Source organism: Anabrus simplex, chromosome 8, assembly GCF_040414725.1.
Source record: "Anabrus simplex isolate iqAnaSimp1 chromosome 8, ASM4041472v1, whole genome shotgun sequence".
Classification (NCBI taxonomy): domain Eukaryota; kingdom Metazoa; phylum Arthropoda; class Insecta; order Orthoptera; family Tettigoniidae; genus Anabrus; species Anabrus simplex.
In genome coordinates this window covers 247,431,479-247,454,007 of record NC_090272.1, presented here as the reverse complement: position 1 = coordinate 247,454,007, position 22,529 = coordinate 247,431,479, and the positions used below count along the sequence as shown (strand labels likewise).

The 22,529-nt window shown below is 41.1% G+C and overlaps 1 protein-coding gene across 3 annotated transcripts in view; it reads right to left on the bottom strand.

Annotated features, from left to right (window-relative positions):
* LOC136879065 (UV-stimulated scaffold protein A) overlaps nucleotides 1-22,529 on the bottom strand; it is a 334,211-nt gene that overhangs the window by 138,122 nt on the left and 173,560 nt on the right. For all 3 annotated transcript variants that reach the window (XM_067152813.2, XM_067152815.2, XM_067152814.2), the window contains 2 exons: nucleotides 14,248-14,440; nucleotides 14,013-14,159 (listed from right to left, as the gene is read on the bottom strand). In XM_067152813.2, coding sequence (XP_067008914.2) covers nucleotides 14,013-14,159; nucleotides 14,248-14,440 — 340 coding nt within the window. The remainder of the gene's footprint in view (nucleotides 1-14,012; nucleotides 14,160-14,247; nucleotides 14,441-22,529) is intronic.

Sequence of the window (22,529 nt, the reverse complement as noted above, 5' to 3'; positions counted from 1 at the left end):
GTCTTAGGAAAACAGTGTAGGATTTAATTTCGTCAAATTCAAAGTGGATATATAGGTTTTAAAATAATTTAAAACGTTAAAAAAGAATAAAGCCAAATAAAAATATATTTTTAAAAAAGGAAGAAATAATGAAAGAAATACGAGGTTCAACTCGAAACAACTTGCCGTAGTAATTGATAAAGAAATGATAAATAGAGAAAGGGGGTGGGGACGTTTATTAGAGGGTGGTGATGGTGCTGGTGGTGGTGGTTATTGTTATTAGAGGAAATACAATTGGGCAACAATCCTTTATATAACACTAATTAGAGGGAAAAGAGGAAGAGAACCGACACTTCGAAAAATGAAGATATCGGTTAAAGGAAGACAAGGGCCACGAAGGGCGTGAAAATGAAAGACTCCCTAGCCCTCGCAAACCTAATAGCGTCGGGATTGGAAAGGAACAAGAGTTGACCAATGGAGGTCGGACAGGATAGATGAAAGTGAGGAGCTTGGCACAAGTAAGTGGAAGCAATGCCAGGACTCAGCTAAGGGCCCCGTGGTTGCCTACCCACGCTCCGAAGTTCAAAGCCCCTGGGGGATGGAGGGTGGGAAGGAAAGAAAAATGGAAGGGATCCGATACTTCGAAAAATGAAGATATCAGCCAAAGGAAGACATGGGCCACGAAGGGCGTGAAAATGAAAGACTCCCTAGCCCTCGGAAACCTAAAAGCGTCGGGGTCGGAAAGGAACAAGAGTTGACCAAGGGAGGTCGGACAGGATAGATGAAAGTGAGGTGCCTGGCACAAGTAAGTGGAAGTAATGCCAGCACTCAGCTAAGGGCCCTGTGGTCGCCAACCCACGCTCCGAAGTTCAGAGCCCCTTGGAGGAAGGGGGGGGAACTAAGGAGGATCAAGGGGGTGTTGCGTAAGGGGGAAGTGGCATGAGAGGGTATTGTGTAAATTGTGAAAGATTGATTCCTTATATGTTGACTTCAGGTTATTTAAAAAGATGAGAAAATCGAAAAGGGCATTGGGTTTCTCAGAAATATCATTCCCCATTCCGCAACACCCCCCTTGATCCTCCTTAGTTCCCCTCTCCCCCCCCCCCCCCCCCCTCCAAGGGGCTCTGAACTTCGGAGCGTGGGTTGGCGACCACGAGGCCCTTAGCTGAGTGCTGGCATTACTTCCACTTACTTGTGCCAGGCACCTCACTTTCATCTATCCTGTCCGACCTCCCTTGGTCAACTCTTGTTCCTTTCCGACCCCGACGCTTTTAGGTTTCCGAGGGCTAGGGAGTCTTTCATTTTCACGCCCTCCGTGGCCCATGTCTTCCTTTGGCTGATATCTTCATTTTTCGAAGTATCGGATCCCTTCCATTTTTCTTTCCTTCCCACCCTCCATCCCCCAGGGGCTTTGAACTTCGGAGCGTGGGTAGGCGACCACGGGGCCCTTAGCTGAGTCCTGGCATTGCTTCCACTTACTTGTGCCAAGCTCCTCACTTTCATCTATCCTGTCCGACCTCCATTGGTCAACTCTTGTTCCTTTCCAATCCCGACGCTATTAGGTTTGCGAGGGCTAGGGAGTCTTTCATTTTCACGCCCTTCGTGGCCCTTGTCTTCCTTTAACCGATATCTTCATTTTTCGAAGTGTCTGTTCTCTTCCTCTTTTTCCTCGAATTAGTGTTATATAAAGGATTGTTGCCCAATTGTATTTCCTCTAATAACAATAACCACCACCACCATCACCACCCTCTAATAAACGTCCCCACCCCCTTTCTCTATTTATCATTTCTTTATCAATTACTACGGCAAGTTGTTTCGAGTTGAACCTCGTATTTCTTTCATTATTTCTTCCTATTTTTTAATATATTTTTATTTGGCATTATTCTTTTTTAACGTTTTAAATTATTTTAAAACCTATATATCCACTTTGAATTTGACGAAATTAAATCCTACACTGTTTTCCTAAGACTTCATTCACGTCACCTTTTACTCTTCGGCCGGAGAAACAAATGCCTACAAGACCTGCCTAGCAACGACTTTACATAAGTGCATACTTGATCTGCTTATGAACTTCAACTATATTTGTTTTCGGCGCAAGATAGTGATGTTCTGTTTACTCTCTTGACTGTGATTATTGTGTTTTGAACATTAACCGAATTACTACGATATGATACAATGTTAATTTTTTGCCTGTGTTCAATATATTAGTTGTTTTAAGATCTTCGCTAATTGGCTGATGACACTTGAAATGTGTTGAAACCGGTCCCAATAAACAGGTTGTAACTACTTTTTAGTTCAACTTACCACGGAGTATTGAAAGGTGGATCCTTCCCTATAATATTGTACATCTTCTTACATTCTTCAAGCATAAAGCTATTCACCACTGCACATGGGAGGCTAGGGGTACCAGATCCATAATAGACTATATCTTAACAGACTTCGAATTCAGGAAGTCTGTCAGGAATGTACGAGTTTTTTGCAGATTTTTCGATGATACAGACTACTATCTGATCTGTAGTGAACTAAGTATCTCCAGGCCTACGATAGAGAAAGTGAAATCCATCTGCAAACGAATAAGAGCAGAATTCTCCAGGTCGAAGAAATTAGAGGGAAGTACATCGTTATGATTAGTGAGAAGTTTCGAACAGTAGACAGTAAGCAGGTTCAGGATATAGCAAGCATACCTGCCAACTTTACAAAACCAAAAATCAGGAGATTTTGATGTGAAAATCTGGAAAAATCTGGAGAAATCAGGAGATACAATTGGTCAAAATTGCTTATTCTACACGTCTTGCACAACAGAATAGTACGATATATTTATAACACTTATTGTCTCAAAGCCCGACTGTTGCTATACGAGGCTACAAGGTTAAAAATTACACATCTCTATTCCCTCACAGGAAGTACGCGAGTGGGATGATCGGTCTCTGATAAGCCTACCGAAAATAGTATCAACCCATGCTCCACATATGTGAATCAGTCATGCACTTAGATGCCATTACTTAGCAAATGCATAGATTAATATATTGCATCAAGCGCCCGCACAATTATGCGAAGCTCAATGCTACTTGGATCAAATAAGTAGATGGTGTACCCATGCTTCGCTACGGAATTCTCAGACTGTCCTTATAGTTTTCCCAACTGAAGTCAACATGTCATTACAATGACGCCAGTATGAATGTTGCGATTAAAAGCAATGCTTTCATACGACATATTCGATTAAATGAAAACAGCACATTTTCTCACTTTTAGCAAAAAGTACTACAGTGTCAATCGAACAGTTCAAAGTTTCAGAGCTAGAATGACCAGGCTGCAGACAGCCGCAAACACTCCTGTGTAATTATTCTCTTTAAGTGTGCACACTGCTCATTCAAATTACTACCTCAGAGTAGGGATCGAATAGCTGGAATACTATGATGATCCAGTGTGTTATGTACCAGTAGTATCAGAAGAATGGCATGCTAAAGAAGAGAGAGATCTAACTCCCCACTCCCCGGCTTCTTCCCGCCAGTATTCAGGCAGGCTGTTATACTTGAAACGCAGCAGTAGATATCGTAGATAAATGGCAGCAGAATGCACAAAGCACATCACAACAAACAATGGTCAATCTAATATTATTGTTGATCAATTTTATGGGCTTTCTACATTGGAGGCCTTCACATTTAGTTTTCTTCCGAATCTGTGATATGAGAGCATCTAATGTAAAGCGAGTCGTCCTTTCTTTCATGATTCCCTCTTGTGTTATTATTCAAGCGATTGTTCCTTCATGACTTTCCTCATTCTTATAATCTTCAAAATTTAATCACCATCACCACCAATATTATTGTAGTCGGAACGGTAAAACTGAATAAGCAAATTATCACAAAAATAATTTATTCTATTATTACCACCTTTTCAATACAAGCCACGTGCTACGTGGATGAAATCTATATAATACTATATACACTTATCACGGACATGTTTCGCCCCTTGTTAACGGCATTATCAGCCTGTACGTAACCTGAAGGTCAAATGTCTGAAACATTATCTATTCATACATGGATTAAAATGAAAAGTATGTTACACATTAATCCATGTATGAATAGATAATGTTTCAGACATTTGACCTTAAGGTTACCTAAAGGTTGATGATGCCCTTAACAAGGGGCAAAAAATGTCCCTGAGAAGTGTATATAGTATTATGTAGATTTCATCCACATAGCACGTGGCTTGTATTGAATAGGTGGTGATAATAGAATAAATTATTTTTGTGATAATATGCTTAAGTCAGTTTCAATACGAATCAATCATGAGAATTGTCTCTTGCAAAACTGAATAAGACAAATATTAGGAAATTGCATTCTCTGTAACTTTTGTTATGTAGTACTTTTCAATATGACCACTACGATAGGTAATTAAAAATTAAATTTTTGGCACCTTCCCCTAAGCTACGATTTCAAACAGAGTGAATAAAATTATTTATAGCATGGACTGTAGTTCCTTATTCTCTGACTTTATATAAAATTCTGTTCACCCATTTTCTCGTACCTTGGCGCTGATATGGACTTGGCAAAAGAAAAAAATCCAAATTCATGAATATCTCTGTTCTCACAGCCGGTACGGTCAAAATGTGTAAGTTATAAATGATAGGAAATTTAATAATATATAACTTTAGTTACGTAGTATTTATCACTAGGGCCAATAATAACAAGTATGTGAGAATGAAATTTTAGGCCTTCCCCTAAACTACCATTTCACTCAGTGTGAATAAAATTATTTATGGCCCAGGTTGTAGCGACTTATTCCCCGACGTTATATACCGATTTTCTTTAAATTCACTTCAGCCGTTTTCTCGTGATGAGCCTGCGTACATACATACATACATTACAGAAAATTAAAACTTGTATTTCCCCTTGTTACTATGACCACGACCGGTACGGAAATATCATTCTTTTTAAATTCTGAGCAATGTACAGACAAAACATTTTATTTATACTGAGATAAATTAAAATTAGTCAATTGTCTCCAAATGGCTCCTAAAATCTCTAGGAAAGTCACTAGTCGTTATCATTTGAAATTATGTCACTAAATTACTAACAAAGCAACTAGTCTCTAGAATCGACCAAAGAGGATGGAATCGACTAGACTGACGTTAACGAACACGAACACAGCACGCGAGAACAAGAGATTGACAATCGATATACGCGTCGCGATATACAGGCTTCAATAAACATCGCACATTCGCTCACATTTCTCGCATTAATAAACTTTGATATTTCGTTTGAAAGCGGCCAATGAGCGAAGGACTTCCGGCCACTGGCGTAAAAAAGCTGAAATGGCGGGATTTTAAAACAAATGTTTAAAGTTCACCAAAAAAAAAAAAAAAAATCTAAAATCGGGAGAAAAGATAGAATAATCGGGAGGCGGGAAGAACTGTCGAAAATCGGGAGTCTCCCGCCTAAATCGGGAAAGTTGGCAGGTATGAGCAAGAGAATGGGTGGCATACAGGGATGCTGTAGTAGAAACAGCAAGGGACTGCCTAGGAACAATTGTGTGTAAAGATGGGAAAAAGCAAAAAAATCTTGGTGGAATGATGAAGTGAGAGCAGCTCGGAAACGTAAAAAGAAAGCTTATCAGAAATGGCTCCAAACAACGGCCGATGCAGACAGGGAAACAGAGAAAAACAAATAGTAGTTGAATCCAAAAAGAAGTCATGGGAAGATTTTGGTAATTTACGTGGAAAGGCTAGGTCAAGCAGCAGGGAAACCTTTCTGGACAGTAATAAAGAATCTTAGGAAGGGAGGGAAATAGGAAATGAACAGTGTTTTGGGTAATTCAGGTGAGCTCACAATAGATCCAAGGGCATCACTGAAGAGGTGAGGGGAATATTTTGACCATCTCAATGTAAAAGGAAATCGTCCTGGTGGTGTTGCGAACAGCCAAGCTCATGGGTAGGAGGAAAATAATGTTGAAATTACGCTTGGGGAAGTGGAAAGGATGGTAAATAAACTCCATTGTCATAAAGCAGCAGGAATAGATGAAATTAGACCTGAACTGGAGAAGTATATACAGTAAAACCTCATTAATTCGAAGTCATTGGGACTCAAAAATCGGACTTCGAATTACGTGATTTCGAATTAACCGCCAATTCGCAATTCAGAAGTACCAACCCTTGCCGCGTTACCAAATATTCTAAGGCCCGTTACTGCATGCAGTTAACCTTGATTCACAGTTTATACCATTCAAATGCCATGAAAAAAGAAATACAGTTGATCCTGACTTATACGTATATCAAGGGGAAGAGAAAAAACTACTTGTAACTCAGAATTACTTAGAAATCAGACTTACGCAATACATCACATATTTACTGAAAAACCAGTAGAATGTGTAAATCCTTGCAAATAATAAATACATTAAGACAGAAAATATTTTGAACTTGGTCCAGCCTTAAAAAAATAAGATAGTTTGGCTTGTTTCACTTTCCTAGCATTAAGAGTATAAACCTCCTTTAGAAAACTTAGTAATGAATTCAAAGCATGTTCACTACAACTGTTCGCACTGATGTAACGCCTACACACTTCGATTGCACTTAACACTTCACACAGTTCAGGGGTCAAGATTCAAATCGTTATCTCCACCTCCAATGTCACTATCGCTTGTTGCTGGTCCATCACCGCCGCGTTGTTGGCATACGTCAGCAATAAACTCTTCACCCGGTAGTTCTCCACATACAGCCAGATTATCATCGAAATGCACAAAAGTATCGAATTCTCCACCCTCTGGTAGCGTTAGCTCATTGCCAGACAAAACTTCGTCCCCATGATCATCATTAGAGACAGCTTCTTCTAGTAAGGCACCAGCTTTGGGGAAACAGTTGCTGATTGTGGACGAAGACACCTGCTTTCAGGCAGCCAAAATAAAATCCATGGCTTGTAGTAAATTAATGGAGAGAGGTTCATTTCCTGCATCACTCAGTGTTATTAAATGTTGAACCAGCATTTTTCTATAATGCACTTTGAAATTTGCAATGATGCCCAAATCACGTGGTTGTAGAACACTGGTACAGTTAGGAGGGGAAAATTCCACTCGGACTTTCTCCAGAACGATTTGAGGTGGATGTGCTGCACATCGATCCATAAGAAGAAGGATCTTCTTCTGTTTCTTTTTTAGTTTTTCCAACCACTGTTCCATTGGATTCGTATTCCGTAGGTTTTGTTTTCGCACTCTTAAAACACCTCGGATTCTCCAATTTTCCTATCACAAGTGGATGAAGTTTGTCAGATCAATCTTCATTCGTGGCGAGAAATACTGTTACACAAATTTTACTTTTCTTCCCTCCATGGCATGAGTCACCTTTTTCAGATAATGTTTTATTAGGAATGAGATTGTAGAATCGGCCGGTCTCATCGCAGTTGTAGATGTTTGGAGGCAGAAAATCACTTACGATACCCGACAGAACCTCTTCTTTCCAGTGTTGCACTGTGACATCGTCCGCAGATTTTGAGTCACCGGAAATTGTTCTCCCTGTGATTCCATGACGATCTTTAAATCCTTGCAAACATCCTGACGAAGCCTTGAAATCAGCAGTGATAATCATCATTTCAGATAAATCTATCGCCTTTGCCTACAGCATGTCTCCACTGATTGGTAGAGCTGCAGCCCGCTTTTGGCGAAACCGTATGAAAAGTGCTTTCTCCAAATCTACGTACCATCCTTCTTGCTGACGGCTGTGTTTTGGTCATTTTGAACCCAGTTTTAAGAACTGATCCAAAATAGCGTTTCTTTTACTGACGATTGTACATAGTGTGGTATAAGCAATCCCTAAGTCTGAAGCGATTAATTTTTTGTTTTGTGTGGATTAGCGTCCACTTCTCGTATAACTTTTCCTTTTTCTGTTCTCCATGGCTAATCAAAAGCAACTGGATGACAAAACGACTGTTCAACAGTAAACACCAGATACTAGCATCGTGGACATTTTACTTCTCCGTTGTTCCCACGAGAGAAATTCTCATATTCAAACAAATTTACTGCATTTTCTTTTGTTTCCGCACCCAAACCGCCCACTTTGCTTATAATGTATCTTAATCTTTGGCGGCGTGTCAAAAACGACGAATGTAGAGGAAGAGCGAAGGGGACTCGCCTTTGTTAAGCCGCCAGAAAGTAAGCGTCAACAATGTCACTCGGCGAAACTCTATGTTCTGTTTCAGCACCGAAACCCGATCGCTCTACTTCTGCCCATGCCGACAAAGAGGAAACTTCGTAAATACAGTAGTTTCTTTTTAAAAAGCACATTCTCATTACGATTACGCAAAACTCAGTTATATTTCAATGACATTTAATACGTATAACAGCGAATTACGTATAAACGGATTACGTATAAGTAAGGTTTAATTAACACTCTTTTAAATTATATTTTGCCGGGACCTAAAGGAAATTACGTACAAATACGAATTACGTAGAACAGAGTTATGTATAAAGCAGGTTCAACTGTATTTCCAAAATTTATCCAAAAATTTGCATTTACAGTATTCAAATAATGCACTTGCATATCTCACTGGCAAATATAACCTCACGCAATGAAAGAAAGAAAGAAAAAAAAAAAAGCACGATTCAAAGACGAGGAGAAATCTATGCTGGCTCCCATGTGCAAGTGCTTTATTCATTGGAGTACTATACTGTATGCATTTTAGATGCCTTGTATTTACACAGAAAGTACCCGATGCCCTTAAAATCAAACTTTCCTATGACTCTATCCTTGTACGATTTCCCGCCATGGCACTTCTCTTGTACTTCAGAAATGTAAACACTCGCCGCGTCACAAAGTATTCTAAGACCCATTAATACATGCCATCACCTCGATTCACAGTTTAAATCTTTCCAATGCCATGGAAAAACTATTTCCGAAATGTATCCAACAAGGTGCATTTACAATGTTCAAATAATGCACTTGGATAAATCACTGACGAACATAACCTCACGCAACGAAAGGAAAAAAAAAATCACACAATTCAAAGACAAGGATAAATTATGCTGGTTCCCCTGTGCAAATGCATTATTTTTTGGATATCAGTACTGTTTGCATTTTTAGATGCTTTGTACTGGGATGGAAAATGCCCGACGCCCTTTAAACATTCTAGCTTATCAAACTTTTCTATGACGAGGAGATAAAGTTTCTCGCTTCCATGTGCATTGCAATTGCAACGCACTACTATGACCCACATCCCCGACCCTTGTACCATTCCCCGGATGGCACTTTCTCCTTTAAAACCATAAGACCATTTGGGCTCGCATTAAAATAAAGCAATGCAGTTTCATCGGCAATGACAGTATTGTTCAGTGCCTACGAAGTTATTATATGAGCCACGCTTTTTCGTCAACTGTCGGCATCGCCAGTGTTCGCGCATTCTGTTTTCCCGCACACTGCCTGTTGCGTGATATTACGGCGTTCCTTAAAAGGTTGAATACCAAAGAATTCCGATTTCATTCAACTCGGCAATCATGAAGCGCACTGTAGACCCACTGAAGCGAGTGTAAGTGCGGAAAGGTACCCCTCCACGTTCCGGAACACGCGTTCTATTATGACGCGGATAAATTTAGAGTTGAAATTACTCTGTAACATACTATTGTTTTAAAATGTAAAGGCAGTTTCGAATTAAAAGTCTGAATTTCAGTAATGGGGCCGACAATGTACTTCGAATTACGAATTATCCGTATTTCGAATTAAACAATTTAAATAACATGCAAAACTGTATCTCATGTTTCCGGGAACGAGAGCTTCTTCGAATTACGTGGATTTTGAATTAACCGATTTTGAATTATCGAGGTTCTACTGTAGTAGGAAGGCAGCGAAATTGCTTCATAGAGTAGTAAGATTAGCCTGGAGTGTTGGTAAGATACCTTCAGATTGGACAAAAGCAGTAATTGCACCTAACTATAACCAAGGGAACAGGAAGGATTGCAACAACTATCGAGGTATAATCTCATTGATAAGTATACCAGGCAAAGTATTCACTGGCATCTTGGAAGGGAGGGTGTGATCAGTGGTTGAGAAGAAGTTGGATGAAAACCAGTGTGGTTTCAGATCACAGAGGGGCTGTCAGGATCAGACTTTCAGTATGCGCCAGGTAACTGAAAAATGCTACGAGAGGAATAGACAGTTGTATTTATGTTTCGTAGATCTAGAGAAAGCATATCACAGGGTACCGTGGTAAAAGAGGTAGATTATAAAAATCAATCAAAGGCATTTATGTTGACAATTGAGCTTCAGTGAGAATTGATGGTAGAATGAGTTCTTGGTTCAGGGGTTAGACAAGGCTGTAATATTTCACCTTTGCTGTTCGTAGTTTACATGGATCATCTGCTGAAAGATATAAAGTGGCAGGGAGGAATTCAGTTAGGTGGAAATGTAGTAAGCAGTATGGCCTATGCTGAAGACTTGCTCTTAATGGCAGATTGTGCCGAAAGCCTGCAGTCTAATATCTCAGAACTTGAAAATAGGTACAACGAGTATGGTATGAAAATTAGCCTCTCAAAGACTAAATTGATGTCAGTAGGTAAGAAATTCAACAGAACTGAATGTCAGATTGGTGATACAAAGCTAGAACAGGTTGATAAATTCAACTATTTAGGTTGTGTGTTCTCCCAGGATGGTAATATAGTAAGTGAGATTGAATCAAGGTGCAGTAAAGCTAATGCAGTGAGCTCGCAGTTGCAATCAGCAGTATTCTGTAAGAAGGAAGTCAGCTCCCAGAGGAAACTATCTTTACATTGATCTGTTTTCAGACCAACTTTGCTTTACGGGAGCAAAAGCTGGGTGGACATAGGATATTTTATTAATAAGTTGGAAGTAACAGACATGAAAGTAGTGAGAATAATTGCTGGTACAAACAGGTGGGAACAATGGCAGGAGAGTACTCAGAATGAGGATATAAAGGCTAGGTTAGGATTGAACTCGATGGATGAAGCTGTATGCATAAACCGGCTTCAGTGTTGGGATCATGTGAGGCGAATGGAGGAGGATAGGTTACCTAGGAGAATAATGGACTTTGTTATGGAGGGTAAGAGAAGTACAGGGAGACCAAAACGACAATGGTTAGACGCAGTTTCTAACAATTCAAAGATAAGAGGTATAGAACTAAATGAAGCCACAGCACTAGTTGCAAATAGAGGATTGTGGCGATGTTTAGTAAATTCATTGAGGCTTGCAGACTGAACGCTGAAAGGCGTAACGGGCTATAATGATAATGGATGTATATGTATGAATGCTATCCGTTTTTGTTGTATGTATGGCCAGTTAGTTTTTTAAGTATTTTAAGACCTTATGGCTGATGGTGGCCAGAGGAGTGCGACAGGCTTCGGCAGCCGGCACAATTCCTATCCTCGCCGCTAGATGGGGGCTTCATTTTATTCCTGACCCAGTTGAATGACTGGAAACAGGCTGTGGATTTTCATTTTCATGGCTAATGATGGCCTAATAGCAATCGGCTGAAACTAGTACCAACATTAAAATAAATTGAAATACCAATTTTATATTGTGTTGATCAGGTGGTTTACCTCATTTGTCTACAATAATTATATTGTCATTAACATGGAACATGAAAATGATAAACTTTGAAAATGAAATATTACTCCCTAATTGCACACTACTTCATCTAGAATTCTGTATGCAATGTAGAATTCCATAGCAAAGACATCAGCTAGTACTGTTTTGATAAAAGGCTTACAACTAGTTTCAAGTTTATGATTTAAATAAATCATAAGCCTCCAGCCCGAGGGAACTTTGCATATGAAGCAACTACTGCTAAGGTCCAAGGCCTGCAGATTATGACGCAACATGTGGTCAGCCTATTGAATCCTCTCGGCAGTTATTTTTTATTTTCTAGACCGGGAATTCCATCCCATCATCCGATAGTTCCTCAATTGTGATAACGTACGTTGAATGGACATCGGTAAAACTCCTTGATGAATCAAACCTGGGTAAGAATCCTGACTAGTTTTGCCACATTCACTATCTTCTAGTCTGAACAACTCTCAGATAGTTCCAATGGCTTAGAATTATATCTATCTATCTATCAATCAATCAATCAATCAATACTGATCTGCATTTAGGGCAGTCGCCCAAGTGGCAGATTCCCTATCTGTTGCTTTCCTAGCCTTTTCCTAAATGATTTCAAAGAAATTGGAAATTTATTGAACGTCTCCCTTGGTAAGTTATTCCAATCCCTAACTCCCCTTCCTATAAATGAATATTTGCCCCAGTTTGTCCTCTTGAATTCCAACTTTATCTTCATATTGTGATCTTTCCTACTTTTATAAACGCCATTCAAACTTATTCGTCTACTAATGTCATTCCACGCCATCTCTCCGCTGACAGCTCAGAACATACCACTTATCGTAATCTATAATCTTCATTTCCGTATTGACAATTGCACAATTAAAAATAGGAGAGGATTTCCACCAATCAATACTTATTTATTGTATATATTAAACTACAGGACCGGTTTCGACCTCATATTCAAGGTCATCTTCAGCTGAACCATATATACATATTTATATAATGAAGCTTTGATTAAGATTGTGGTGTTGAAGGAATGTCATATGATGATGATGTACATTTAGTTACATACAAATGGGGCACGTCTTAGCGTGTACTGGCGTATATGTCATTCTGTACAATATTGCAACTGTATGTCTAAAATGTTGAAGGTCTTAAAACTAGTGTATAAAACACGTCTTTTCCTAAACTAACTTATATATATATGTACAAGATAAAAAAACAATATATAAAAACACTTCATACATATGAACATTCGTTCTTGCTTGGTGGTCAATACATCGACTAACTTCCGTATTTAAGTCTTATTCACAGTTGTACACTTCAGCTGCTATTCTTGGAGTTTGTAAAATTGCATGGATAAAAGTTTTGTCTTCCTGTGCGTATGTGAGATAAAACACTTTCAATTTTAAAAAGGGTGCCAAATGTATGGATGAAATTCAAGTAAAATATGTAAATATTTTTTTTTTTAAATTGAAAGTGTTTTATCTCACATACGCACAGGAAGACAAAACTTTTATCCATGCAATTTTACAAACTCCAAGAATAGCAGCTGAAGTGTACAACTGTGAATAAGACTTAAATACGGAAGTTAGTCGATGTATTGACCACCAAGCAAGAACGAATGTTCATATGTATGAAGTGTTTTTATATATTGTTTTTTTATCTTGTACATATATATATATAAGTTAGTTTAGGAAAAGACGTGTTTTATACACTAGTTTTAAGACCTTCAACATTTTAGACATACAGTTGCAATATTGTACAGAATGACATATACGCCAGTACACACTAAGACGTGCCCCATTTGTATGTAACTAAATGTACATCATCATCATATGACATTCCTTCAACACCACAATCTTAATCAAAGCTTCATTATATAAATATGTATATATGGTTCAGCTGAAGATGACCTTGAATATGAGGTCGAAACCGGTCCTGTAGTTTAATATATGCAATAAATAAGTATTGATTGGTGGAAATCCTTTCCTATTTTTAATTAAAACATACCACTTAGTCGAGCAGCTCTTCTTCTTTCTCTCAATTCTTCCCAACCCAAACTTTGCAACATTTTTGTAACGCTACTCTTTAATCGGAAATCACCCAGAACAAATCGAGCTGCTTTTCTTTGGATTTTTTCCAGTTCTTGAATCAGGTAATCCTGGTGAGGGTCCCATACACTGGAACCATACTCTAGTTGGGGTCTTACCAGAGACTTATATGCACTCTCCTTTACATCCTTACTACAACCCCTAAACACTCTCATAACCATGTGCAGAGATCTGTACCCTTTATTTACAATCCCATTTATGTGATTACTCCAATGAAGATCTTTCCTTATATTAACACCTAGATACTTACAATGATCCCTAAAAGGAACTTTCACCCCATCAACGCAGTAATTAAAACTGAGAGGACTTTTCCTATTTGTGAAACTCACAACCTGACTTTTAACTCAGTTGCAATGATGATATCAGAAAACTGTGTTCTTCCTCACCTTAATATCTGCCAATAGCTGGGGATCCTGCCAGTCAGGACACTCTCGCTGCTCCTCCTCAGCCTTTTGCTCTAACCTCGCAGCATCTTCAGGATTGGTACACTTTCCTGTTTCATCTCTTGGCACAATGGGCCCATGGAAAGGACACTAGAGTGAAGATAAATACATCACTTCTAAAACATTTTAGTACAATACAAGTGGATAAGCAGGAACTCAGAGAGAGTCTAGTTCTCACCTTATATCTATCTCGACGCGGACAGAGCTTTCCACTTCTCATTGGGGCACGACAAGCCCACTTCACAGGTTCATACTTTCCAGAAAATTCTATGACACGAGTTCGCAAGCTTGCCACACCTTCAGGCACTGGTATTTCTTGTAGATCATCATTTGATGTGGCAGACCAGAACCTTGCCCCCTCTGGTTTCACACTGTAACCAAATCCAAGATTTTTATAACTATGGATAAAAGCACTATCTATATATACTGTATAAAATAAGAGTTTTGTCTGTACATTGCTCAGAATTTGAAAAGAATGGTATTTCTCTATCTGTTATGTCCACAGTAACAAGAAATTGCACTTTTTACGTTTCCGTAATTTCTGTCTGTCTGTATACACATCACTAGAAAACGGCTAAAGAGAATTTAATGAAAATCAGTATGCAAAGTCGGGGAATAAGTCGCTACAATCTAGGCCATCAATAATTTTATTCACGCTGATTGAAATGGTAGTTTAGGGGAAAGCCTAAAATTAAATTTTCAAATATTTATGTTATTAGTGGTCCTATGCTGATAAAAACTGGTATGCGAAGTCGGAGAATGAGCCACTACAATATAAGGCTATAAATCATTTAATTAACGCTGAGTGAAATGGTAGTTTAGTGGGAGGCCTCAAATTTAATTCTCAAATATTTATATTATTAATGGTCGTATCGATAAATACTACATAACCAAAGTTATATAAAACTAAATTTCCGACCATTTATGTCTTATACATTTTTACCACACTAGCTATGATAACACAGATATTCATGAATTGGTATTTTTGTTGCCGAGTCCATACCAACGCCGAGCCACGAGAAAAAAGGTAAACAGAATTTAATGAAAATCGGTATATAGAGTCGGGGAATAAGAAACTACAGTCTAAACTATAAACAATTGTATTCACCCTGGAGCAAATTGTAGTTTAGGGGACGGCACCTAAAATGTAATTTTTAAATACCTATATTATTGGTCCTATCAAAAAGTACTATATAACAAAAGTTATAGAGAACACAATTTCCGGTCATTTATGTTTTATTCAGTTTTAACGCACCAACTATGATAAGAGTGGTATTTCAGAGTCAGAGGAAAACTAAATGTGAAGCCCTACAATATCGAAAGCAGAGATTTCTCACTACTGGTAGGTAGTGGGGGCAGGGAGCAATTTATCCAACTATCAGCACCTGAGTTTTGGGAAGTCACACTTTACTAATAACCAGAGAGTGCCCACCACTAGTAGGTTGTGGGGCAGGGAGCAATTTGTCCAAGTATCAGCACCTGAGGCCTGAGAGGTCACACTTTACTAGTAAGCAGAGAGTTCTCACTACTGGGAGGTAGTGGGGGCAGGGAACAACTTGTCCAACTATCAGCACCTGAGTTTTGGGAAGTCACACTTTACTAGTAACCAGAAAGTGCCCACCACTAGTAGGTAATGGGGGCAGGGAGCAACTTGTCCAACTATCAGCACCTGAGTTTTGGGAAGTCACATTTGACTAGTAACCAAAGTGTGTCTACTACTAGTAGGTAGTGGGGGCAGGGAGCAACATGTCCAACTATCAGCACCTGAGTTTTGGGAAGTCACACTTTACTAGTAACCAGAGAGTGTTCACTACTAGTAGGTAGTGGGGGCAGTGAGCAACTTGTCCAACTATCAGCACTTGAGTTTTGGGAAGGCACATTTGACTAGCAACCAGAGAGTGCCCACCACTAATAGGTAGTGGGGGAAGGGAGCAATTTGTCCAACTATCACCACCTGAGTTTTGGGAAGTCAGACCTACCGGAAGAGAGACGCGGCGCGAAGGCAGAAAAATATTCTTTCGCTGCGTAGTAGATGTGATGGCTCAAACTTGCACCTACTGGAGAGTAAACGCGCCACGCCGAAGAAGAGGAAGTTCCTTTGCGAGAATATTTCTTCCCCTCCTCCCACCGGAAATTCATTTCGGTAACGTTCGTATACTATTCGGATGTTTCGCAATGGTGTTGAGTGCATACCGTACATACACATAGTGTTTGCTAGCTCTGGGCTGTGTCGAAAATGGACTCCGAAAAAGTTATTCAGTTATGTATTTGAACAGTACACTTTTCAATATGATATATGGTAAAAGTTATATAGCAATACCAATGAATTAGCAGTTGAAAATTCACACTGCTCCTCCGAAAATACACTTTGAATTTTTCTTGAGGGCGTAACAAGGGTTGAAACAAATTAGACAATTCACAATTTAAATTTCAAGATAAATTAATGCCATCCTTTGTTCTTCCCTTTCAGCATCTTCAACCAAGAGAGTGTTCGGCACCATGGCTAAATGGTTAGCGTGCTGGCTTTTGGTAACAGGGTTCCCGGGTTCGATTCCCGGCAGGGTCGGAAATTTTAACCAGCATTGGTTAATTTCGCTGGCACAGGGTTGGGAGTATGTGTCGTCTTCATCATCACTTCATCCTCATCACGATACGCAAGTAGCCTATGGGCATCAAATCAAAAGACCTGCTCTTGGGAAGCCGAAGTCCTCAGACACAAACGCTATCTCATTACCAAGAGAGCAAGTGCTAACACGTGATCCATTAGTTACGTTCGGCTGGACCAACGCTTCACACACAACTAAGACTAGTTTTGACGATCAGCTGTCCAAATGACGAGGCGCGCTTCCGATAGGTATGAGCCCACACAGGATAAATTTATCCTATCTCCGCGTCTCCCATCCAGTAAGTGTGAGCGGACCTTTATTTGGCTCGTAACCAGAGAGTGCTCACTACCAGTAGGTAGTGGGGGCAGGGAGCAACTTATCAAACTATCAGCACTTGAGTTTTGGGGAGTCTTATTTGGCTAGTAACCAGAGAATGCCCACTGCTAGTAGGTAGTGGGGGCAGAGAGCAACTTGTCCATCTATCAGAACCTGAGTTTTCGGAAGTCACACTTTACTAGTAACCAGAGAGTGCTAACTATTAGTAGGTAGTGGGGAGCATGAAGCAACTTGTCCAACTATCAGCACCTGAGTTTTAGGAAATCACACTTGACTAGTAACCAGAGTGTGTTCACAACAAGTTAGTAGGCAGTGGGGGTAGCAAACACCTTGTCCAACTATCAGCACCTGAGTTTTGAGTAGTCACACTTGACTAGTAAGAAGAGAGTGCTCACTACTAGTAGGTAGTGGCGGCAGGGAGCAACTTGTACAACTATCAGCACCTGAGTTTTGGGAAGTCACACTTGACTAGTAACCAGAGTGTGTTCACAACAAGTTAGTAGGCAGTGGGGGTAGCAAACACCTTGTCCAACTATCAGCACCTGAGTTTTGAGAAGTCACACTTGACTATTAAGAAGAGAGTGCTCACTACTAGTAGGTAGTGGGGGCAGGGAGCAACTTGTCCAACTATCAGCACCTGAGTTTTGGGAAGTCACACTTTACTGGTAACAAGAGAGTGCCCAATACCAGTAGGTAGTTGAGGCAGGGAGCAACTTGTCTAACTATCAGCACCTGAGTTTCGGGGAGTCACACCTTACTAGTAACCAGAGAGTGCCCACTACTAGTAGGTAGTGCGGGCAGCGAGAAAATTGTCCAACTATCAGCACTTGAGGTTTGGGAAGTCACACCTTACTAGTAACAAGAGAGAGTTCACTAGTGGTAGGTAGTGGGCACAGGGAGCATTTTGTCCCACTATCAGCAAATGAGTCTTGGGAAGACACAATTAACTAGTAACAAGAGAGTACCCACTGCTAGTAGGTACTGGGAGCAGGGAGAAACTTGTCCAACTATCAGCACATGAGTTTTGGGAAGTTACACTTCACTAGTAACCTGAGAGTGCCCACTACTAGTAGGTAGTGCGGGAAGCGAGCGAATTGTCCAACTATCAGCACTTGAGGTTTGGGAAGTCACACTTTACTAGTAACCAGAGAGTGTTCACTGCTACTAGGTAGTGCGGGCAGCAAGCAACTTGTCCAACTATCAGCACCTGAGATTTGGAGAGTCACACTTTACTAGTAACGAGAGAGTGCCCAACACTAGTAGGTAGTGGGGGCAGCGAGCAACTTGTGCAACTATCAGCACCTGAGTTTTGGGAAGTCACATTTTACTAGTAACCCGAGAGTGTCTACTACTAGTAGGTAGTGGGGGCAGAAAGCAACTTGTCCAACTATCAGCACCCGAATTTTGGGAAGTCACACTTTCTTCTAACCAGAGGGTGCTCACTACTAGTAAGTAGTGGGGGCAGGGAGCAACTTGTCCAACTATCAGCACCTGAGTTTTGGGAAGTCAAACTTTACTATTAACCACAGTGTTCACTACTAGTACGTAGTGGGGGCAGCAAGCAACTTGTCCAACTATCAGCACCCGAATTTTGGGAAGTCACACTTTCTTCTAACCAGAGAGTGCTCACTACTAGTAAGTAGTGGGGGCAGCGAGCAACTTGTGCAACTATCAGCACCTGAGTTTTGGGAAGTCACATTTTACTAGTAACCCGAGAGTGTCTACTACTAGTAGGTAGTGGGGGCAGCAAGCAACTTGTCCAACTATCAGCACCAGAGTTTTGTGAAGTCAAACTTTACTATTAACCACAGTGCTCACTACTAGTAAGTAGTGGGGGCAGGGAGCAACTTGTCCAACTATAAGCACCGGAGTTTTGTGAAGTCACACTTTACTGTTAACCACAATGTTCACTACTAGTACGTAGTGGGGGCAGCAAGCAACTTGTCCAACTATCAGCACCTGAGTTTTGGGAAGTCACACTTTACTGGTAACAAGAGGGTGCTCACTACTAGTAAGTAGTGGGGGCAGGGAGCAACTTGTCCAACTATCAGCACCTGAGTTTTGGGAAGTCAAACTTTACTATTAACCACAGTGTTCACTACTAGTACGTAGTGGGGGCAGCAAGCAACTTGTCCAACTATCAGCACCCGAATTTTGGGAAGTCACACTTTCTTCTAACCAGAGGGTGCTCACTACTAGTAAGTAGTGGGGGCAGGGAGCAACTTGTCCAACTATCAGCACCTGAGTTTTGGGAAGTCATATTTTTCTAGTAACCAGAGTGTGTTCACTACTAGTAGGTAGTGGGGGCAGGGAGCAACTTGTCCAGGTATCAGCACCTGAATTCTGAGGAGTCTTATTTGACTAGTAACCACAGAGTGTTAACTACTAGTAGATAGTGGGGGCAGGAAGCAACTTGTCCAACTATAAGCTACAGAGTTTTGAAAAGACACAATTGGCTAGTAACCAGAGAGTGCTCACTACCAGTAGGTAGTAGGGGCACGGAGCAACTTGTCCAACTATCAGCACCTTCGTTTTGGTAAGTCACATGTGACTAGTAACCAGAGAGTATTCCCTACCAGTAGGTAGTAGGGGCAGAGCAACTTGTCCAACTATCAGAACCTGAGTTTTGGGAAGTCACACTTTACTAGTAACAAGAGAGTGCCCAATACCAGTAGGTAGTTCAGGCAGGGAGCAACTTGTCCAACTATCAGCATCTGGGTTTCGGAGAGTCACACCTTACTAGTAACCAGAGAGTGCCCACTACTAGTAGGTAGTGCGGGCAGCGAGCAAATTATCCAACTATCAGCACTTGAGGTTTGGGAAGTCACACCTTACTAGTAACAAGAGAGAGTTCACTACTGGTAGGTAGTGGGAGCAGGGAGAAACTTGTCCAACTATCAGCACCTGAGTTTTGGGAAGTTACACTTCACTAGTAACCTGAGAGTGCCCACTACTAGTAGGTAGTGCGGGCAGCGAGCGAATTGTCCAACTATCAGCACTTGAGGTATGGGAAGTCACACTTTACTAGTAACCAGAGAGTGTTCACTGCTACTAGGTAGTGCAGGCAGCAAGCAACTTGTCCAACTATCAGCACCTGAGATTTGGGAAGTCACACTTTACCAGTAACAAAAGAGTGCTCACTACTAGTAGGTAGTGGAGACAGGGAGCAACTTGTCCAACTATCAGCACCTGAGTTTTGGGAAGTCACATTTTAATAGTAACCCGAGAGTGTCTACTACTAGTAGGTACTGGGGGCAGGAAGCATCTTGTCTGACTATCAGCACCTGAGTTTTGGGAAGTCACACTTTACCAAAAGAGTGCTAACTACTAGTAGGTAGTGGGGGCAGGGAGCAACTTGTCCAACTATCAGCACCTGAGTTTTGGGAAGTCACACTTTACTGGTAACAAGAGGGTGCTCACTACTAGTAGGTAGTGGGGGCAGAAAGCAACTTGTCCAACTATCAGCACCGGAGTTTTGTGAAGTCACACTTTACTGGTAACCAGAGAGTGCTCACTACTAGTAGGTAGTGGGGGCAGCAAGCAACTTGTCCAACTATCAGCACCTGAGTTTTGAGAAGTCACACTTTACTAGTAACCAGAGAGTGCTAACTATTAGTAGGTAGTGGGGAGCATGAAGCAACTTGTCCAACTATCAGCACCTGAGTTTTAGGAAATCACACTTGACTAGTAACCAGAGTGTGTTCACAACAAGTTAGTAGGCAGTGGGGGTAGCAAACACCTTGTCCAACTATCAGCACCTGAGTTTTGAGAAGTCACACTTGACTAGTAAGAAGAGAGTGCTCACTACTAGTAGGTAGTGGGGGCAGAAAGCAACTTGTCCAACTATCAGCACCGGAGTTTTGTGAAGTCACACTTTACTATTAACCACAATGTTCACTACTAGCAGGTAGTGGGGGCAGCAAGCAACTTGTCCAACTATCAGCACCTGAGTTTTGGGAAGTCACACTTTACTGGTAACAAGAGGGTGCTCACTACTAGTAGGTAGTGGAGGCAGGGAGCAACTTGTCCAACTATCAGCACCTGAGTTTTGGGAAGTCACATTTTAATAGTAACCCGAGAGTGTCTACTACTAGTAGGTACTGGGGGCAGGAAGCATCTTGTCTGACTATCAGCACCTGAGTTTTGGGAAGTCACACTTTACCAAAAGAGTGCTAACTACTAGTAGGTAGTGGGGGCAGGGAGCAACTTGTCCAACTATCAGCACCTGAGTTTTGGGAAGTCACACTTTACTGGTAACAAGAGGGTGCTCACTACTAGTAGGTAGTGGGGGCAGAAAGCAACTTGTCCAACTATCAGCACCGGAGTTTTGTGAAGTCACACTTTACTGGTAACCAGAGAGTGCTCACTACTAGTAGGTAGTGGGGGCAGCAAGCAACTTGTCCAACTATCAGCACCTGAGTTTTGAGAAGTCACACTTTACTAGTAACCAGAGAGTGTTCACTACTAGTAGGTAGTGGGGGCAGAAAGCAACTTGTCCAACTATCAGCACCGGAGTTTTGTGAAGTCACACTTTACTATTAACCACAATGTTCACTACTAGCAGGTAGTGGGGGCAGCAAGCAACTTGTCCAACTATCAGCACCTGAGTTTTGGGAAGTCACACTTTACTAGTAACCAGAGAGTGTTCACTACTAGTAGGTAGTGGGGGCAGCAAGCAACTTGTCCAACTATCAGCACCTGAGTTTTGGGAAGTCACACTTTACTGGTAACAAGAGGGTGCTCACTACTAGTAGGTAGTGGGGGCAGAAAGCAACTTGTCCAACTATCAGCACCGGAGTTTTGTGAAGTCACACTTTACTATTAACCACAATGTTCACTACTAGCAGGTAGTGGGGGCAGCAAGCAACTTGTCCAACTATCAGCACCTGAGTTTTGGGAAGTCACACTTTACTGGTAACAAGAGGGTGCTCACTACTAGTAGGTAGTGGGGGCACAAAGCAACTTGTCCATCTATCAGCACCTGAGTTTTGGGAAGTCACACTTTACTAGTAACCAGAGAGTGCTAACTATTAGTAGGTAGTGGGGAGCATGAAGCAACTTGTCCAACTATCAGCACCTGAGTTTTAGGAAATCACACTTGACTAGTAACCAGAGTGTGTTCACAACAAGTTAGTAGGCAGTGGGGGTAGCAAACACCTTGTCCAACTATCAGCACCTGAGTTTTGAGTAGTCACACTTGACTAGTAAGAAGAGAGTGCTCACTACTAGTAGGTAGTGGCGGCAGGGAGCAACTTGTACAACTATCAGCACCTGAGTTTTGGGAAGTCACACTTGACTAGTAACCAGAGTGTGTTCACAACAAGTTAGTAGGCAGTGGGGGTAGCAAACACCTTGTCCAACTATCAGCACCTGAGTTTTGAGAAGTCACACTTGACTATTAAGAAGAGAGTGCTCACTACCAGTAGGTAGTGGCAGCAGGGAGCAACTTGTCCATCTATCAGCACCTGAGTTTTGGGAAGTCGCACTTTACTAGCAAGCAGAGAGTGCTCACTACTAG